The 21,082-nt window shown below is 46.4% G+C and overlaps 1 protein-coding gene across 1 annotated transcript in view; it reads right to left on the bottom strand.

Annotated features, from left to right (window-relative positions):
- The window catches only part of adgra1b (adhesion G protein-coupled receptor A1b), a 203,785-nt gene that overhangs the window by 161,329 nt on the left and 21,374 nt on the right, over nt 1-21,082 (bottom strand). The window contains exon 2 of the mRNA XM_080869232.1: nt 19,064-19,135. Within this exon, the coding sequence (XP_080725358.1) occupies nt 19,064-19,135 (72 nt within the window). The remainder of the gene's footprint in view (nt 1-19,063; nt 19,136-21,082) is intronic.

Below are 21,082 nucleotides of genomic sequence, written 5' to 3'. Positions count from 1 at the left end.
ATTTATCACCAAAATAAAGCATTTGTTTCTCACCAAGGCTCAGTCACGTAGGCCCAGAGAACTGGTTAAAGATCGCCTGGCAACTACTGGCAACTACGGAAAAATGAGTATTCCACAACTGGGTGCAAGTGGTTGCTAGAAATTGGTGGCTGTCACTATGAAATTGCTAAAGCTCCAGTCATGCAGATGCAGTGACCTATCAGTGACTGCCTGGCCACGGTTTTGCAAAGCAAACCACAAATGTAGAGATTTCACATTCAAAATACATAACCAATGCTGAAAAAGTTGGGACACTGTGTAAAATGTAAATTAAAAAGAGAATGCAGTTATTTGACAATATCATAAACACATATTTCATTCAAAGAAGAAAACATCTCAAATCTTTAAACTGAGAAAAAGAGACATTTAAAAAAAGAACTATTAGCTCGTCTTCAGTTTGATGGCAGCAACATGTTTACCACGGTGTAGCATCCCCTCTTCTGTTAACAACACTCCATTAACATCTGAGATTTAATGAGAGCAGCCACTCGACTTTTGGAAGACAAATACTGCCCGACGGTTGCCTAATATAGGATTAAAGCTTCTCAGCAGTCCAGGATGTTCTTTGTCATAGTTCTCATTTCATGATGTGCCAAATGCTTTCAGTTGCTGAAAGCTCTGGACTCAAGGTAGGCCAGTTCTACCCTGAAGTCTTGATGAACCGCTGCACCCTGTCAGAGTATATTATCTGTTTTTCAGTCAACTTGAATAAATAAGGAAATGATTTATCTGTTAAATTAATGTATTACCTCATTTTCTTTAGTACTGGGCTGAACACAAGTAGTTTCTTTTCATTGCATCTTAAAATCAAATAAAACTTATTTGTACCTTTTAGAGCTAATATTTAGTCCAATACAATGTTTACTAGACTTTACATGTAGGGAAAAATATGGACTTGTGTACAGCTCCAGAGCTTTATGGAGGAATTATAAGCTCTGCATGTAATATTCAGGTCAGTCCAACTTAGGATCTCCCTGCAGGATTCAAACATTTTTCTAAAATAATTGTACCTAAGCCTGGTAATAAATTTATATATATATTTTTTAATCTGATTGAAAAGAAACGTTCTTTGTCATTGTCTCATCTGTGCCAAATATTCCATGTCATTTGTGACTTAGATTAGGAGGTGAACTTGTTTCTTTTCTGTCTCTGATAGTGGAAAAACTAATCCAGCACACAGCAAGAACCAACACTCAGACCTTTTTTTCTTTTTGACAAAGTCAAGCCATATGTTTGTAACCCATCCAAGATCCACTCACAGTGAGGCAACTTTGGCCAGCAACTCACCAGTTAGGAAACCTTCATTAACTTCCATAATTCTGTAAAACTAGCTGTGAGGCAAGTGACCAGCAGCAGAGACCTGTTCAAACGGGCACTATGAACATAAAGAAAATGTGTACAAGCATAATGAGAAACCACACAAAATACAGCTAATACAATTATAATAACTTATATTGTAAACTCAGTAAAATCTACATTATGGCTGTAATGTAGAAAGGAAAATATCTCACACTGGTTTAATCTACATATTAGTGTATACTGACAAAAAAAGCTCCACACTTCCTGCGTAAACAGTTGCAGTTTTTCAGCAAATGCTTTCTAAGGAAGAAAAGAGATTATGCCACCTCAGGCTCTAAGCTCTGAATCTAAAGTAACAGGACACAGTGGCGGCATATAACAGCAAAGTGGAGAAAATGTGAAAAAAAGGAGTAGCTTCAGCACATTAAATATACTTATAGAATATATTTAAGGGGAAATCGAATATAAGTGGTGAGTCTGATAGTAGCCCGACTCAAATAAAAGCCCACTTCTCTCTTCAGCTGAGGTAAACAAAAGCTCTGGCCACTATTGAGTATTTATGACGCGTGCACACACACACACACACAAAGACACACAAACAAATGATAACTACCTTTGGGAGACTTGCCCCACATAGCCGCTGTAGATACAGCTGGAGTAGCTCAAATGAGACGAGTGTTTAAACAATAACCATTTTCTACTCCCCTCCTGCCTGTTTGAGTAGCAGTAGCGACCCTAAGTTTAAACTCCACCATTTGTGGTTAACGTTTGAAAAGCTACTGAAGTGCTTCCCAATTAATTTAAACTGGACTGTATATGTTAGGCAGCTCAGGTTCTCCTGACGCGCGTGATCCCGAGGAGAGCAGCCTGTTTGCAATGTGACGCTAATGGGTGGATTCCTCCACGAATCCAAATGATTACCGCACCGCACTGTTACATTAATAAAGAAGCGTGCACAGGCATTCAGTCGCTGTGATAAATCTCCACATGCAGAACACACCACACACATGCTCCAGACACAATACTGCCTTCTCTTTAAAAGCAAGCCCTATTTAATCATGCGTAGTTCCAATAAATAAATCTCAGTGTTGATTGAATTATCAGAGCGCCATCAGTTTCACTGAAAGTCAAATTCTACTTGAAGTACATAAGCAAATAAAACTGCAGCCTCCTATGGCTACTCGGGCACTCGTCCAAATGGAAAGTGATGCCGCATGACGTATTCGATTGTGTGCACAGTTAATGAAATGAGACCACAAGGTGCTTTCATTAACTGAACTTGCATCGTATTTCTCAGTGGCGCGGTATTGTCTCAGCATTTGTGAATCCGAGGCCATCTTGGTTTTAGAGAACAGAAGACTAATATTCAGAATAGTGACGATACAAAGATACTGCACTCCCACACATAATGCTGCAGGCAAGACTGGATGGGGTAGAGTTAAAAATGGTTTAATGGTTTAACTAACAGTGCACCAACTTGGATAACTCTATAACCTTTTCATCGATTTTATTCCAAAAAATGAAATAAATAAATAAACAACTGTTCAAAGGATTTCAAAATGCTGTGCACACTGTATTTTAGTGATTCCCAAACGTTCAAGCAGATTTTTTTTCTTTCACTTATCTTCACTTAGTAATAGAAGTCTCAGCTGTACAGTCCAGTGGTCTTAGGATAATGAGAACACCTGCATTTTGACTGCTTCCTACTAAAACTCATTTTCACCATTCAAATCAGTCTGCCATCAGCTACAATATCTTGCAGAAAAATAAAGGCCTCATTGCTCAACCAAAACAGAAAGAGCATCCCAGTTTTGTTGATCACTCTCCCCATGTAGCTACAGTGGTGGCCAGTGGAACGACCAGAGTAACGCTGCCGTCACACTAGGGGAAAGTATTGACACCATGTATAATTAACTTACAAGTTTGTTGCCTTTGAAATGGTTGCTTTGTGTGTCATGTTAGTGTGAGTGAATAAGTGTGCCAAGCAATAAAACGGCAATAAGACGGGGTCAGTCTGCTATCAGTTTGTGACTGAATGGGGCCACATTAACAATTACATGCAACCTGTTTATGAATAAATGTTGCCATATGAAGCAAATCTAGTGTGTATACATACACAGAAATTACTTACATTCAGAGTCCAGCCAGATCCTCATAGATCTGGAACTGAAATGCCTCCACAAACAGTGATGCAGTAGCTGCATCAACACATCGGACTACAAACACGCACATTACCACTTCCGGAAGACGATCAAAGCAGCCAAACGTGAGTACAGGGACAGGGTGGAGCAACAGTTTGACAACCCTCGGAGTATGTGGCAGGGACTAAACACGATCGCAGACTTTAGAGGGAAAACCAGCACACCGCAGACCACGGCCTCTCTGTGTGAGGATCTAAACGTATTCTACGCTAGATTCGACACAGCGAACACCATGAGACCGGACAGTGTGCGCACCGCGGATGACGTCAGTGCGCACACTGTGTCTGAGGAGGATGTGCGGAGGTGCTTCAGGAAGGTGAACGCGCGCAAAGCTACAGGTCCGGACGGGATTCCCGGCCGCGTCCTCAAGTCATGCGCGGCTCAGCTGGCTGGAGTGTTCACGCACATCTTCAACCTTTCCCTCTCTCTGTCTGTAGTCCCAGCCTGCTTCAAAATGGCCACCATCGTCCCTGTACCCAAATCCTCCACCATCTCCTCATTGAACGACTGGCGACCTGTAGCCCTGACCCCCATCGTAAGCAAATGCTTCGAGAAGCTGGTCAGGGACTTCATCTGCTCTGCACTACCCGACTCACTGGACCCTCTACAGTTTGCATACCGCCACAACAGGTCCACTGATGATGCCATAGCCCTGACACTACACACTGCCCTGTCACACCTGGAGAAGAGAGACACGTATGTGAGAATGCTGTTTGTAGATTACAGCTCAGCATTCAATACCATCGTTCCCTCGAAGCTGGACAGGAAACTGCAGGATCTAGGACTGAGCAGCTCCCTCTGCAGCTGGATCCTTAGCTTCCTGTCTGACAGACGCCAAGTGGTCAGACTGGGCAGCATCACCTCATCCCCCATCACACTGAACACTGGTGCTCCACAGGGATGTGGACTGAGCCCTCTCCTGTACTCACTCTACACCTACGACTGCACAGCCACTAACAGCTCCAACATCATTGTGAAGTTTGCGGACGACACTACAGTGGTGGGTCTTATCACCAATGGTGATGAGACGGCTTACAGGGAGGAGGTCAGCGCCCTGACCCACTGCTGTCAAGACAACCATCTCACCCTCAACGTCGCAAAGACAAAGGAGTTGATAGTGGACTTCCGGAGGTGCAGAGAAGTACACACCCCCATCCCCATCAACGGCGCTGCTGTGGAGAGAGTGAGCAACTTCCGGTTCCTTGGTGTACATCTGGCTGAGGATCTTACGTGGTCAGTACACACAAACAAAACAGTGAAGAAGGCGCAGCAGCGCCTCTTCTTTCTCAGGAGACTGAAAAGATTCGGCATGAGCCCCCGCATCCTCAGGACCTTCTATCACTGTGCCATTGAGAGCATCCTCACTGGATGCATCACCACCTGGTACGGCAACAGCACCGCCTACAACTGCAAAGCTCTCCGGCGAGTAGTGCGGTGCTCTGAACGGATAATTGGAGGTGAGCTTCCCTCCCTCCAAGACATCTACAGGAAACGGTGCCTGAGGAAAGCGGGGAGGATCATCAAGGACTCCAGTCACCCCAGCCATAAACTGTTCAGACTGCTTCCATCAGGAAGGAGGTTCTGCAGCATCCGGTCCCGTACCAGCAGACTGAGAGACAGCTTTTTCCATCAGGCCATCAGACTGCTGAACACGTCATAGACACCTCACCTCCACTACTGGAACTTCAACATTATGCACTCCATACTGCACATTAATACCACTGTTTTGCACATATTCAACTCTGTATATTTTTATATATTTTATTTATTGTTTACTCTATTTAATTTGTAAAATATGTACACACACACACACACACGTAGAAAAATATTTAGTATACACATCCAGAAATGCATATACTATTATATATTGTACACATATGTGGCGTGGGTGTGGTCCTTGGCCAGCTGCAGAGGAGGCGTGACGCAGTGAGCTCCCGGGGCGGCGCAGGGGCGGGGTGAACAGGTGTGCTGGGATCTGACAGTGATTGTGTCTCTTTATGTGTTGGCAGTGACAGACGGAGACGGGGGTGACAGCAGAGAAAGAGAGCGCGGAGTATATGTGTCCACGTTACCCCGAGTTTAATAAAAGGTTTCTGCATTGTCAAAGTCGCTCCGGCTGGTATTTCTTGGGTCCACCGTTACACTGGTGCCGAAACCCACGCGTGATGTCCGGTCCCCTGCCGGCTCCCCCTGCTCCCCCGGCGGCGCCGCCGCCCGCCCCACCGCCCGCCCAGCCGCTGCAGATCTTGGGCCAGATGATGGTGGACATGGCGGCGATGGCGGCTCGTCAGGCGGCCACGCAGGACCAACAGTTGGCGTTGCTTCGCCTGCAATCGGAGCAGCAGACCGCGGCTCTGGGGCAGCTGCTGGGGAATGCGGCCGCGCCGGCTCCCGCCCCTCCGCTGTCGGTGACGTTGCACCGGATGCGGGATGGGGAGGACCCGCTGGTTTTCATCGAGGCTTTCCAGGCCACGGCGGTGGCCTGTCGGTGGCCGGAGGAGGAGTGGGCCGCCCGGCTGCTGCCGCTTCTGTCGGGTGAGGCCCAGACGGCGGCGCTGAGCCTGCCCCCCGGCTCGCGGGGGGTGTTCGAGGACGTGTGCCGGGCGGTGCTGGATCGTTTGGGGCTCTCCCCGGAGGATTACCGCCGTCAGTTCCGGGCCAGCAGGATGTCGGGGGGGGAGCGGCCGTTTGCCTGGGCTCGGCAGCTGGAGGATGCGGCAGCGAGGTGGCTGCGACCGGGCCCCTCGGCTGGGGAGACGCGGATGCTGAACATGGTCGTCCTCGAGCAGTTCGTGGGTGGCCTGCCCGAGGCGACGGCTCGTTGGGTTCGCTGCCACCGCCCGGCGGATTTGACGGCGGCGGTGACGCTGGCAGAGGACCATCTGGCGGCCGACCCGGTACCGGGCCGTGAGGAGCCGCGGCGGGGCGCCCGTGTTCCGCCGCCCAGGCCCTGCGGGAACGGAGCAGGCAGCAGGGTGGAGCCCCAGGAACCCGTTCCGGCCGCTGCTTCCCGCCGGAACCCCGGCGGCCGCCGAGGTTGCCCCGGAGCCACGGGGAGCCGCACAGACGCCGGGGCCGGACTGTTGGAAGTGTGGGCGGCCGGGGCACCTGCGCCGAGACTGTCCGCTCATGGAGGTGGGGCAGGTGTTCCGCGTTGCCGGCGCTCCAGCGCCCGCCCCCGGTCCAGGAGTGACGTACCGCGTGCCGGTAAGGTGTCAAGGGGGTATTCGCCATGCTTTGGTGGACACGGGCTGCACGCAGACTCTGGTCCACCAAAGTTTGGTTCGCCCCGGGGCATTGTTGGAGGCTGACTGGGTGGAGGTTAAGTGTGTGCACGGGGATATTCACAAGTACCCAGTAGTGTCACTGTTGCTGAAATTCGGGGGCAAAACGCATAGAGTGAAGGCGGCGGTTAGCCCGCGCCTGTCGCATCCCCTTATTTTGGGTACGAATTGGCCGGGGTTCCACAGCTTACTGGGGCAGTACGCGGGGATGCGATCGCGGTCTGTAAATTCGTGTGACGTTTGCGCGGCGCTCGGCGGTGACGCGGGGTCGACCGACGCTGACTCTGGGGGGGAGGAGGAGGCGGGGACTTCCACGGAAGCCCCGCCGCCTCCCGTTGTGTACCCCACGGAAGATTTTCCACTAGAGCAGTCTCGGGACGACACCCTACGCTCAGCCTATGACCAAGTGATGGATATTGATGGTCGCTCGGTGCGCCCCGACGCTGCGCGAACGTACCCTCATTTCCAATTGCGGAACGATCGGCTTTATAGAGTGAGCCGTGACACTCACACTAATGAAATCCGCACACAGTTATTGGTGCCGCAAAGCCGCCGGGAAATGATTTTCCAGGCGGCTCATTCGAACCCCATGGCAGGGCACTTGGGTGGCGAGAAAACTCTGGAGCGCATAATGGCCCGATTCTATTGGCCGGGCATTTGGGCCGACGTGCGCCGCTGGTGTGCGTCGTGCCCCGAATGCCAGCTGGTTAACCAGCCGGCCGTGCCAAAGGCGCCGTTGCGCCCATTACCGCTGATGGAGATCCCGTTTGAGCGTATTGGCATGGATCTCATCGGGCCATTGCACCGGAGTGCACGCGGCTATCGCTTTGTGCTGGTCCTGGTGGACTACGCAACGCGGTACCCGGAAGCAGTGCCGCTACGCACCATTTCAGCGAAGAGCGTGGCGCAGGCACTGTTTCAGGTCATCTCCCGAGTCGGTATTCCGAAAGAAATACTGACTGACCAGGGCACGTCGTTCATGTCGCGCACATTGCGGGAACTGTACGAATTACTGGGTATTAAATCTATTCGGACCAGCGTCTACCACCCTCAGACTGATGGGTTGGTGGAGAGGCTGAATAAGACTTTAAAATCCATGATTCGTAAGTTCATTCGCGAGGATGAACGCAATTGGGATCGCTGGTTAGACCCTCTGTTGTTTGCAGTGCGGGAGGTGCCCCAGGCCTCCACGGGATTTTCTCCCTTCGAGCTGTTATACGGCAGCAAGCCGCGGAGGGTGCTCGACCTGATTAAGGAAAACTGGGAGGAAGGTCCGAGCCCTGCGAAAAGTGAAATTCAGTACGTGCTGGACCTGCGAGCAAAGCTGCACACACTGGGGAGGCTCTCACGGGAGAATTTGCTCCAGGCCCAGCAGCGGCAGCGACGCCTGTATGACAGAGGGGCTAGACTCAGGCAATTTTCACCGGGAGATAAGGTGCTTGTGTTACTTCCTTCTTCCAGCTCTAAATTACTCGCCAAGTGGCAAGGACCCTTCGTGGTCACACAGCGAGTGGGGGACGTTGATTATGAAGTGGTACGGTCGGACAGGGGCGGGGCCACGCAGATTTACCACCTCAACCTCCTCAAAGCCTGGAGGGAGGCGGAGACCGCTTCTCTAGTGAGCTTGGTAAGAGGGAGAGATGAGTTGGGGCCGGAGGCGCCAAAGTCTAGCATCCCCGCCTCCCTCCATTGCAGTGACCATCTCACACAGGCCCAGAGGGCGGATGTTGCTGCATTGCAACAGCGCTTTGCCGACGTGTTCTCCCCCTTGCCCGGCCGTACTTCTCTCATAGAGCACCATTTTGAGACGCGGCCTGGCATGACGGTGCGTTCACGGCCCTACAGGCTGCCGGAGCATAGAAGGCAAATTGTTTTCCGGGAATTGAAGGAAATGCTGAGGCTGGGAGTAATAGAAGAGTCACACAGTGCTTGGTGTAGCCCCATCGTCCTTGTAGTAAAGAAGGATGGGTCTATACGGTTCTGTGTCGATTATCGCAGAGTGAATGAGGTGTCACGTTTTGATGCTTATCCCATGCCCCGGGTCGACGAGCTCCTGGACCGGTTGGGCACCGCTCGCTTTTTTACGACTCTGGATTTAACCAAGGGCTACTGGCAGATTCCCTTGTCTACAGAGTCCCGGGAAAAGACGGCCTTCTCCACTCCGTATGGGTTGTACCAATTCGTGACGCTTCCGTTCGGCTTGTTCGGCGCCCCTGCCACTTTTCAGCGCCTCATGGACCGGGTGCTGCGGCCCCACGCTGCCTATGCTGCCGCCTACCTAGACGACGTCATCATTTACAGTGACACGTGGGCGGGGCATGTGCGGTGTGTGGCCGCGGTGCTGGAGTCCCTGAGGCAGGCGGGGCTCACGGCCAACCCGAAGAAGTGTGCGGTTGGACGGAGGGAGGTACAGTATTTGGGGTACCACTTGGGGAGCGGGCAGGTGCGACCTCAAGTGGAGAAGACGGCGGCGATTGCATCCTGCCCGCGTCCCAAGACGAAAAAAGAGGTGAGACGGTTTCTGGGGCTGGCCGGCTATTACCGACGGTTCGTCCCAGGGTTCGCGGACCTGACCAGCCCCCTGACTGATCTCACCCGCAAGGGTGCCCCAGATCTGGTCCAGTGGACGGAGCGGTGCCAGGCGGCGTTTGTGCAGGTGAAACGGGCTCTCTGTGGAGAGCCGCTGCTGTTCACACCTAACTTCTCCCTCCCTTTCTGTCTGCAGACTGACGCCTCGAGCAGAGGGCTGGGGGCCGTTTTGTCCCAGCAGGTGGGGGGAGTTGACCGGCCGGTCGCTTACATCAGCCGGAAGCTCACGGACCGCGAGTCACGGTACAGCACCGTGGAGAAGGAGTGCCTGGCGATCCGGTGGGCGGTCGACTCCCTTCGCTACTACCTCCTGGGCCGCCCGTTCACCCTCTGCTCGGACCACGCCCCGCTGCAGTGGCTCCACCGCATGAAGGATGCCAACGCCCGGATCACTCGGTGGTATCTGGCCATGCAGCCCTTTAAGTTCAAGGTGATCCATAGGCCGGGCGCGCAGATGGTCGTGGCCGATTTCCTCTCTCGCTCGCGGGGGGGGGGGAGTAGGTTCGGCCGGATGGGCCCCGGCCTCAGTCGGGCGGTGGGGATGTGTGGCGTGGGTGTGGTCCTTGGCCAGCTGCAGAGGAGGCGTGACGCAGTGAGCTCCCGGGGCGGCGCAGGGGCGGGGTGAACAGGTGTGCTGGGATCTGACAGTGATTGTGTCTCTTTATGTGTTGGCAGTGACAGACGGAGACGGGGGTGACAGCAGAGAAAGAGAGCGCGGAGTATATGTGTCCACGTTACCCCGAGTTTAATAAAAGGTTTCTGCATTGTCAAAGTCGCTCCGGCTGGTATTTCTTGGGTCCACCGTTACAACATATTTATTAGTTTCAGATGTAGCCATTATTGTATTTTGCACAACTCTGTTGCTTGTGAAGCTCGCACACAAGAATTTCACTCACATGTGCTGTACCAATGTACCTGCACATGTGATGTGACAATAAAAGTGATTTGATTTGATTTGATTTGCAGGATGGCAGTTTAACTGCAAAGTCACATAGGTGTCCAGAAACCTCGGTTTAATATAGCAATAAAACATTACAACCATTCGAGTTCTGTCTTGCACAGTGATGTGTCGCAGGCGAATTGCGCTCGTCAGTGCAGACTGTCTGATCTGTCTGATAGTGACTGCGTTCAGTTTGTGGTACTGCAAATATTTGGAGACCGGTTGCATCCCACCAGGTGATTTGTGTAACTGTCTTGCAATTGAAAGTGGTCATGCAGAAGTTAAGTGTGTTACACGTTCATCATCTCGGCGATCAGTTGTTTGCTGCAGCTGCTAGCAGAAAGTCACCCAATCTGAAAAAATTCAGTGCATTCTCTCTGCAACCAGTGTTTTTTATTCAAGTCTCAAGGAGGTTGCTGTCCTATTTTTATCCTAGTGTGACTGAACCATAACTGTAGAAAACTCCCCACTGTCAGAGTAGGTAAACAAAGTGATGATAGAGGCTGACAGGTAACAAAAGAGGAGTTTCCTTAACTAAGAAAGAACTCTGAGAACTGAGAGGGTATAAAAGACTAGATATTCAGTTGGTATTATTTCTCTTAGATCAGTAATAAACTAAAACTGGCTGCTTGTTAAGGTGATTCCAACTGGTTTTGTATTGGTGGAGCAGTAGTTAGTACTCTTGCCTTACTGCAAGAAGGTTCTGGGGCGTTTCTGTGTTTTCATCTCCTCCCTGTGCCTGGATGGGTTTTTCCAGGCATTCTGGCTTCCTTTAAAAGTCCAAAGATGTTTGGTCAATTAGTGACTCTAAATTGTAGATGTGAATGATTGTCTGTCTCTCTGTGGTAAACCTGTGGAGATGGACCTGCCTCCTGTCCTATGGCAGCTGGGTTATGCTTAAGCATCCCTATGACCTTGAATTTAATATGCAGTTAAGAAAATGGATCTATGGACTTGAACATATCTTAGCAACTGTTGGATGAATTGCCACATAAAAACCAAATTCATGGTTTCCAGAGGATTGTCGCCACTTACCCCTTTTTTTTTAGCAAATTAAAAAATATCAGATAAAAAAAATTATACTGTTTCTTTTACCTTTTCTATCTACATCCCGCCTTCAGAGTCACCCTCTCCTCCCTTATATGGCTGTGTAAAAATATCCACCTCAGATCAAATCACACACTCAAGCGTGTGTTTAAAAAAATAACAAATTTCTGATATAATTTCGATGACAATTTTGTGGATTACGCTTATTTTTTTGTGATGTTGTAATCTGAGAGGAGAAGATAGCAACATCTAGCCTCAAATGAGTCCAGTCTGAGTGTTACGACAAATTGTGTGGTGGTATTGTATCAATGCAGGGACACCAAGTATCAACATTTTATAGAAACACTTTAGAAATACTATGAACAAGAGGACTCCTCTCATGCAACATCATCCTGACATAAAGTTACCCGAGCAAACTTTTGTTTAATTGGCTGTTAGACAGATTGTGTAAGGTCGCCAACATGTTGCCATCAGTCTTTGTCAGTGAGTCCAGTTCGAGAGGACTCAACTCAAAGAACATGAAGATTGCTGAACGCAAATGTAATAGTTATACAGAAATATAACTATTTCTGTATAACTATTACATTAATAGTTATATTTCTGTGAATTTCGGTGTATGCAGACAACAGCAGAGGTGTGATTTTCAATTATTTATGTAACCGACCCCATTCAGTTGCAAAACTTTGCATGTTGCAAAATAACAAAAAATTGCAATAATTGTGGGTACTGAACTGTGTCAATATGTACCCTGCCTTTCCCCTTATCTCAACCAGACTAGGCTCCAGCCTTCCCTAAACCTAAACCTGGATGAAAGGCTGTCCCCATGAAAACTCTAACTGGCTCTGTCATTAACTTGACTAAATGCTAAACTACAGTATATTGGCACCAGACCTGATTGTAATGTGGATGGTGTTTATTAAAACCATTTATTCACATGTTAAATATTCATGGGTGAGTTTGCAGGTGCTTTGAGGGAAGGCCTGGTCACATCCACTGAATTATAACAAACACTCACTGAGACAGATAACCACCTATTGAATTGTAAATAAATGCGTGTTGAAAGCTTACTGAGAAGGGGAAAAAGGCAGACAGTCAGACAGTTCAGTCCAATTAAACAGAGTGAATGTGTATGCATTGTGACAGGCTTCTAGCTACCGTTGCCAGAGCTTAAAACGGTGGACTTCCCTGTGTGTGTTTGCATTATAAAATATTACATACAGTAGGCACCACAGCACCTGTGGGCACAAATTAATTATTCAACCTTCTTATTCGAATTATTCAAACAGTAACCATAGACCCATGTAAATCTAAAAATAATCTGTATGAACTGCGAATATATTTGTTTTTGGGGGGAAAAGTTTAATATTTCTCAAGCACTGATGGAGTGCAGGCTCCTTCCTAGCTGTTAGGTGAGGCTGTGTGCAGGCAGGAATTGGACCCAAGGTGCAGACTCCGGAGACAGACGTGAACTCAAAAAAGGCTTTAATTTAATACTCAAAATATAACAAAACTAAAAAAAAACTCAAAACAAACTTAAACTAGAGAAATGACAGAACACACAGCTAAGAAAATGGTAGATCGCGACACGGACACAGAGAAACACAGGGCTTAAATACACAGAGGGAGTAATCAGGGAATGAATAACAGGAGGGAAATACAGCTGGGGCAAATCAGAACTGACGAGACAAAAGGAAGCGTAAACTGAACACACTAAGACAGAGACCTTCAAAGTAAAACAGGAAACACATAACATAGACTCACATGCAGGCACTACAGAGGGAACAGAGACGTGGGACCAGGGCAGACACAAACACTGACTGAACACGGGGATATAGGAACTAAGGATACATAGAGACGCGAACTAGACAAGGGGATGCAGGTGATAGGGGAGACAGAGCAACTAAAGAAGACAGAGACATAAGCCATAAGACGGAACTCAAAGAAACCAAAAACTAGAAATTATAAATAATAACATAAACTCAAAAACCCTGGGTCGACGACCCAGGCATCCTAACACTAGCGGGTCGATTGGCGGTGCAAATGAAATATTTGTCAGGTTTCACTTCTGACCTAGAAGAAAAGTAGCAGTAAAAGCAGTCACATTTGCAAAAAAATAACCTTTAGTCAAGCAACACTTAAAATTAAAAGAGTTGCACAAAAGCAGCAGATTGGGGGAAATGCTTCTAAGGATTCCAGAAATGTGAAGAAAATTTCTTTGTTAACAGCTCAGCGTCGGTATCCAATTTTGGAACTACCCCTCTCATCAGTGTGAGAGATTTCTATTAGAACAAAACAAAAGGTCAAAGAGAGTGTGAAGTTCTTTTAAGAGACGCTTTTGATGCCCTCTTGCTTGCTGGTTTAGCACAACAAAGCAAACAACAACTCCCAACACTCCCACGTTACACCTGAATATTATAACCAGTCTGTGCTGAAAGTCTACGCTCCTCATCTGCTGCTTGTTTTAATCGTGGGAGACGGTTATTTGTGATTACCAAAACAGAGCGGGAGACGGATTGTTCTTCTGTCTCCCCCTCTGTTTCTCCAAACTTGGTCAGTGAGTCAGTCACACCCATGCTCCTCACATGTTTTACCTCAGCTGCGACCCAGCAATGATCTCCTTTAAAGTAACAATAAAAGCATTCATATTTCAAGCGTGCACTTTGATCCATTTAAGGCTTGATCATACTCCACGTCTTAGGTAAACAAAGGGGGTTGAGGGGGTTATAGCAATGCTTTTGTGTGATACGGGGAAATCTGGAAAATGTAAAGCAAGCTAACACTGCACTAGCAAGCCCAAGTTCACCTGCAGTGTTGTCTTACATGAAAACTAGAGCGCATACCGAAGGAGGATAAATACAATTATGAGTTAAGTTGGTAATAATTACACATAAATGGTTAACAAATTGAAATAGATTGAACAAGTAGCTGTGGCACTACCTAAAAATGTGTTCTGAGTCTTTAATCAGATGGCTTCACTCCATCTATTAATTGTTCTTAATGAGAAAACAAAATGAACTTATTCAATTGTCAATCAGTAATGGAAAGGTTCATTTGAATATTTGATTTTCTTTCTTTTTCTTTTACACTAACACATGTAATCTTAGGCTTTTTTCCCCTTTAAACTGCATGTGGACTGTAAGAATTCTAATAATGCTCTCATTTTTTCAGCTGTCCCTTCTTTTAACCTTTAACCCTTGCAGGAAAACGTCAGGGTCAGTCTGGTTTATGATCGCATAATCATCGAGCATTTCCCGACCTGCACTCCTCACTCGGAGCCCTGGACTTTACCCGGCCGCACATTCTTATGCACAACCGGCCGGGGCGATGTGTCCTTCAGCGACCTTGCCACTCCATCATCAATCACCTCCCAAGGAGAGGCGTTCACAGGGAAGACTGAATAAACGTCACTTTGTCAGTATGAACAACAGGACTCGCGAAACTTTTTAAACGACGCTGCCTCACACCTCTGACATCCACTTTTCAGGATGAGCAATTGCAGATGCTACTCTGAATTCTGATACTGTCTCCGGCCTGAGCCGTGGTCCGCTCAGTCTGACGGCCTGCCTCTAAACACCTCAGGGCTAGACAAATAATGTTTGGTCAAATAGACGAAAAAAAAAAAAAAAAGATCCTCTGCTTTCAGTAAAGAAAACATTTGGACAGCCTGCGAAGGATAAATCTGCTGTCATAGCCACTGTCATGATCTCAAAAATACCCACTCCTCTCTCTGACACCTATAATCAACAACATGCTTGAAGCCAACAGAAGTGTGCTCGAAGAATCTCGACCTTATCATTAAGGAATCATTTATTTTCTGTAGTTGCTGTTGGATTGTTACGTTGGACTCTAGATGTTACATAAAGAATGCAAATAGAATATTATAATGTCCGCAATAGTTCCAAATTAAGTGCAATCTTTCTATAAAAACATTTGCTCATGAGTGTAATCGGTATGAGAAGGATATGCCAGCCTCGTCGCTTTCAGACAGACCCTTCGCACAGCGAGGCCTTCTGCGGTGGAAACACATGATTAAGTGGCAAAAGCTAGATTTAGTGTCCTGACCAGAGAACAGAGATGGGCTTTGTTTCTGCTTTGCTCCTGTGGGACCCAGTTTGGCTGACGGCAGTGGGCTGGTGTCCATATGGGGGGGGGGGGGGGGGGGGGGGGGGGCATCACCCACAATACAGGAGCCCTCCATTAAAAGGACTCTATCTGGCCTACAGGGGCAAGCAAATCACATCAAAAGAGACTTCTATGGGGGATTAATAAAGTCGCTTAGTGTGCTGTATAAATTCCATCATTCATCAACGATGATAACAATAATGATGATATATATGAGTCCAGCCCCTAGCTAGGATTAGTAAGTTACAAGCAAAACAGTATACTCTCATCACGGAATTGGACTGGGAAGCCTAATAATGCTCCCCCATGACCTCGGATGAAAAAGTTAATGCTCATTTGGTTCAGAGTGAAATTACTATTAAAATGTTTCCTCAGACCTTGTCTCCAGAGCACCTAACCTTTCCCAAGCGCCCCTGTAAAACCACTGTAGTGATTTTCATGAAAAGTGCTACATTTGATTAACATTCAACTGATGCCTAAACCTAAAAATATGAGTGCATCGAGTTTTCACGCTCGTCTTTTCTGCTCTGCTTGTCCAAAAGAGCAAGTGCACTAAACTAAGATTCTGAAAATAATACAATATATGTTTGCATGTTCTCTAGCTACTCCTAGATGAGTGGACCAATCTTGATGTAATTTTGCATAAACACTGCCTAGGGCAGGGGTGTCCAACTCCAGGCCTCAAGGGCCGGTGTCCTGCAGGTTTTAGACGTGTCCGTGATCCAACAGAGGTGATTTAAATGGCTAAATTACCTCCTCAACATGTCTTGAAGTTCTCCAGAGTCTTGTAATTATTTGATTCAGGTGTGTTGATCCAGGGATCTCTAAAATATGCAGGACACCGGCCCTTGAGGCCTGGAGTTGGACACCCCTGTTCTGGGGTAATGTGAATGCTAAAATACATATGACTTATACAAATATCTCATACAAAATCCCCAAATCATATATAGTTATACATTTGATAGTTCAATTGAGTGTGTTTTTGTGTTTGTTATGCATTTTAACCGTCAGTGCAAATATTTAAACTTTTTGGTGCAGCTGAATGGCTGCTGATTATCGATCAAAGAAATAAGCCACTATAAAAGCATTTAAAATTTAGAAAATACTGCAGCAGAGCAGGCAGCAACATTGTGGGGATAAGAACACAATGTTTGGATAAGCATCATATTATAAGAGACTTTATAAACAACCTGTCATGTATTAAATCTTCTATATGAATTCATCATTAATTTTGCAGTATACATATTATTTAATATATTCTTCATTTTACTAATTTATATTGTTTAGATTTGACAACTAATAAATAATCTAATAAGTCAGTATTCTGGTAAATTTACCAGTATATAGATCTTCCATCAATGAATTATTAAATTGTGTGCTTATTGTGCCAATAATATATCTGGTACCATATATTTGTACGCAGAGTATATCACAAACACACGCATACTAAAATGAAAATCTGCGAAATGTTTCATGTAATCACGATTTTAAAAACTACTGGACGCTGCCAGGCTACCCTCAGCCTCCTAGTAGATACACCTATGGTATCACTTTGAAAATCATACATGACATCTTTCTCGATTTATGGTGTTCACAAGATCTTCAGAAAACTTGGACTCTCACCTTGACCTTAACCTTGAAGTCAACCTCACTGAGATTCAAACTCATCTCAGACTTTTAGTAGATGCACCCATGGAACGAATTTCAAAATCCCACGTCTCCTCGTTCTTGAGTTCTCACATTCACAAACTTGGGTGTCACGCCACCCACCCGCCTGGTGGTGTGACGATATTACCCCCTCAGCCTTTTATGGCAGAGAGGTTAAAAAGGGATGAAAAAGTGACAGTTATTCTTGACAGTTATTGTTTATTGAGCCAACACCAAAGCAAAGACCGGCGTGCAGTGCAGGGGGTTATTTTGAAGCACTTTTTTTTATTTCAGTGGTCCACAGGACATAACAACTGCATATAGAGAAAAAAACGTCAAATCTACTAAAAACTTCTACCAACTTCCACCTTCTATGTTTGCTGGATTTCAGTTTGTCATTCACAGAGTATTTTGTCTGTTTTATTATGTCTGTGCCTAAACTGAATTAGAAAGGAAACAGATTGCCTCAGAATAAAAATGAATGAAACTAAAATTATCTGCATATCTAGAGCCATCGTTAAATAAGAAAAGATGTGCAAATCAGTTTCTGTTTCATTTAAAAAAAACAAAAAACTTGCAGTGGGATCCAAGTTTCCATTCCTGCCCCAAACGGTCTGTTTGTTGAAGAACATTGAGAGCGCAGCTGCAGCAAGAGTGGTGCAAACATATACACATGCCTTATTAAGCTTGTCAATCAGCTGCCAATTCTCCACAACCCTCAGATCCATTCAGTCAGCCAGCCGTACAGGAAGGCAGTCAGTCGGCTGTGCCAGACGAGGGAACAGCTGGCCGCCACTTTCAACTCACTGAGGCTACCTGGTTTGGCATCAGCTTCCAGCAACAGGCGTATCTCTGCCAAATGCTGCATGTGGCAGGAAGAATGGAAAGACTGAACCAAGGGAGTGAGGTGAAAGAAGGGATAGGCCACGCAAACTGCTGCTCCAAAAGGTCAGGTGCGACAGACCTTTGGCTGAATGTCCTTAAAAGCCTCGCAATCATCATCTCCATCACTCCAATGGAACTGGAGAGAGAGTCGGACAATTTAATGGCACTAATAAGGCCCGGAGAGACAGGTGACACCATCCTGTAGGTCACCAGGCGACACAGCCACCCAAAAAGAAGTGAAAGAGAGGCAAAATTATACCGCTGCCATTATTCCAATCTAAATTTAACTGTCAGTCAGCAGTCGGCGGAGACGGGGGCCAAAACTGACTGTAATAATATTCACAGCAGTCACTGATGTAGTTTGCGTGCGCGTGTGTGTGTGTTTTGGCGTGAGTGGTGAGCTTAATATGTGTGCTTTCACATGCACATACCTCTGGGAATGACTGACTGAACAGAGCAAGTTATCAAGCCATCCGCTCTGTGTGATTTCAGCCCCTTTCTGATTTCCTCATCAGCCAGTGTCTGTGTCACCATCAGGTAGAAAAGCAGCTATCACCGGGCTGCACGGAGGTGAAAGCAATCAATAGCTGACTTCAGGGGGGGACACAGGAGGAGCTATCATGGAGCTCATCATCAGGCTGTATGAATACAGCCCTCTGGGAGATTGCATATGGTGCGAGAGTCATCGGCACGAGCCCGCCACAGTCAGTCACACTGTCAGAGCACCCTGATCTCACACTGCATTAGTCCCTAATATGATGCTATATATTATCGCTTTTAGGACATTTACTGTGGCAATTGTGGTTAAGCGCAAGGGCTGGAAGGTAAAAGAAAAAAAAAAACACACTGGCAAGCCTCCTGCAGGGTAAAACCTGACAAGGATCTCCTAATTCCCACCATGTCCCCTGTTTGCCTTTTCCCAGCTACAGTGCAATACTGCTGCTGCGATGACAGCTATTAGGACTCTGGGGAGGACAAAACATTAAAGAGTGCTTGATTTAAGTACTCACAGCTTTTCCAGGGCAGCCAAGCCATAGAAGGAGCCGTTCCTCAGCAGAGAGATCTTGTTGTTACTCAGGTTTCTGTTTAGGGGCAAAAGATATGAGAGAGAGAGAGAAAGAAGTCGAGGTGAGCATGCAGAGCAAGTAAGAGGAGGCGCATTTGTAAATATCACAAAAACAGAGCTGGGGGAGATTACTTATTCAAATGGCTGATAAATTGTTTATCCTCTGCCTGTCAATATGTTGGCAAGAGATAAGGATTTATGCCTGATGAGATTGCGGCTGTAAATTACTCATCCAAGCCACGTTTTGGACTTGTTTATGGCCATTTGTGGTTAAGATGTGTAATGATCCAAGCCATCCACCACCCCCCACATGCCCCCTCCTGCACTCCTTCATGTCAAAATATTGGCCTAATAGAAAAGCTTAAGGAAACGCCAGGTCAGCACAATTCAGTCATCCATTGCTCACACCACAACAGCAAACAAATCAATGAAATACAACGATACAGCAGACAAGAACAGGTAGTTCAGGGCTCCACTCTGAAATAAATCTCTCTCTCAAGCCGGACTTCCATGAGCAAATTGGCAAATAAAGACTTTTTGAGTTTTTTTCATTATACAGATTTCCTCAGATTTCCTTAAAACAGCGAGACGGTGGTAATACATGATGTATGTTACAATGCACCAATTATCCCTTTATTCTTCTATTTAGACAATTCAGGGTTGGAGACTGTCCCATGAGGTCATGAGGTGACAGGCAGGGAGAACGTGTAAACTCCACACAAAAGGGCCCAGGCTGGCCAGTGGGTTCAAACACTTCCCTGGCAGTGTGAGACAGTGCTAACTACTGCACCGCCACGCCACACCTAGGGTTTGTGTCTCAGTTCAGAAGCCTGGTGCCAATCAATCATATCCAACCACACAGACACAGTTAAAGGAGATTAAAGCTTTTATAAATTAGAAACTACTCACTACACTACTCACTGTCTATGTGAAGAGGATTGCTTGTAGCTAAAAACCAACAGAGAATTGTGATTTTATTTTGTAGTTTCAGATCACAGAGGTTGTTGACTTTCTCCTTTACTTTATATCTTTTAACCTCAGCACAAAAAACAGCAGTGATGCAAAAATGAAAGCACAAACAGAGCTCAAAGGAGAGACACTGTTTATTATGTAACAGTTACATAGCCTGTATTAAAAAGACGAAGGTAGCCACCGTGTGATCATCCATCAGTTTTGCTTTTGAGTTAGTATTTTGTGTCGTTTTGTGAGTTTGTTTAGTGGCTAAAGAGGCTTTTTGTTTTCAACAGATTGGTGGGTTCCTTGTTATTAGCTAATGCTAGCAAACTTGCTAACCAAGCTTCCATGAACAATATGAATGCATTAATTGCGTTACACATTATATGAATGCAAACACCTGCTAATTAGTGTCAAGCAACAAAAAACTAAAAACTAAAAAAATTAAAGTAAAAATTTCTATAAATTTATTGAAATTAATACACATAATTTTCTCATTCACATTTAATTAGAGTAATTAAAGGTAATAGTATTTATAGGTACTGTTGGGGTAAAAAAAAGAAAGAAGGTATTTTCTCTGCAGACACATGGATGCAGATGCAACTTTACACATACACTGAACAAAAATATAAACGCAACACCTTTGTTACTGCTCCCATTCCCCATGGGATGGACGTAGAGACCTAAAATTCATTCCAGATACACAATATAACCATCCCTCCCAAACAGTGGTCACAAATCAGTCCAAATGTGTGGTAGTGGGCACATCTGCTATATTGAGATAATCCATCCCACCTCACAGGTGTGCCACATCAGGATGCTGATCTGACATCATGAGTAGTGCACAGGTGTACCTCAGACTGCCCACAACAAAAGGCCACCCTGGAATGTGCAGTTTTTTGCGCTATTGGGGGTCTGAGGACCCAGAACCGGTCAGTATCTGGTGTGACCACCATTTGCCTCATGCAGTGCAACACATCGTCGCATGGAGTCTATCAGATTGTCAATT

This window comes from Rhamphochromis sp. 'chilingali' (assembly GCF_963969265.1).
Source record: "Rhamphochromis sp. 'chilingali' genome assembly, chromosome: 20".
Taxonomy (NCBI): domain Eukaryota; kingdom Metazoa; phylum Chordata; class Actinopteri; order Cichliformes; family Cichlidae; genus Rhamphochromis; species Rhamphochromis sp. 'chilingali'.
This window is presented reverse-complemented; position numbering and strand designations above follow the sequence as displayed.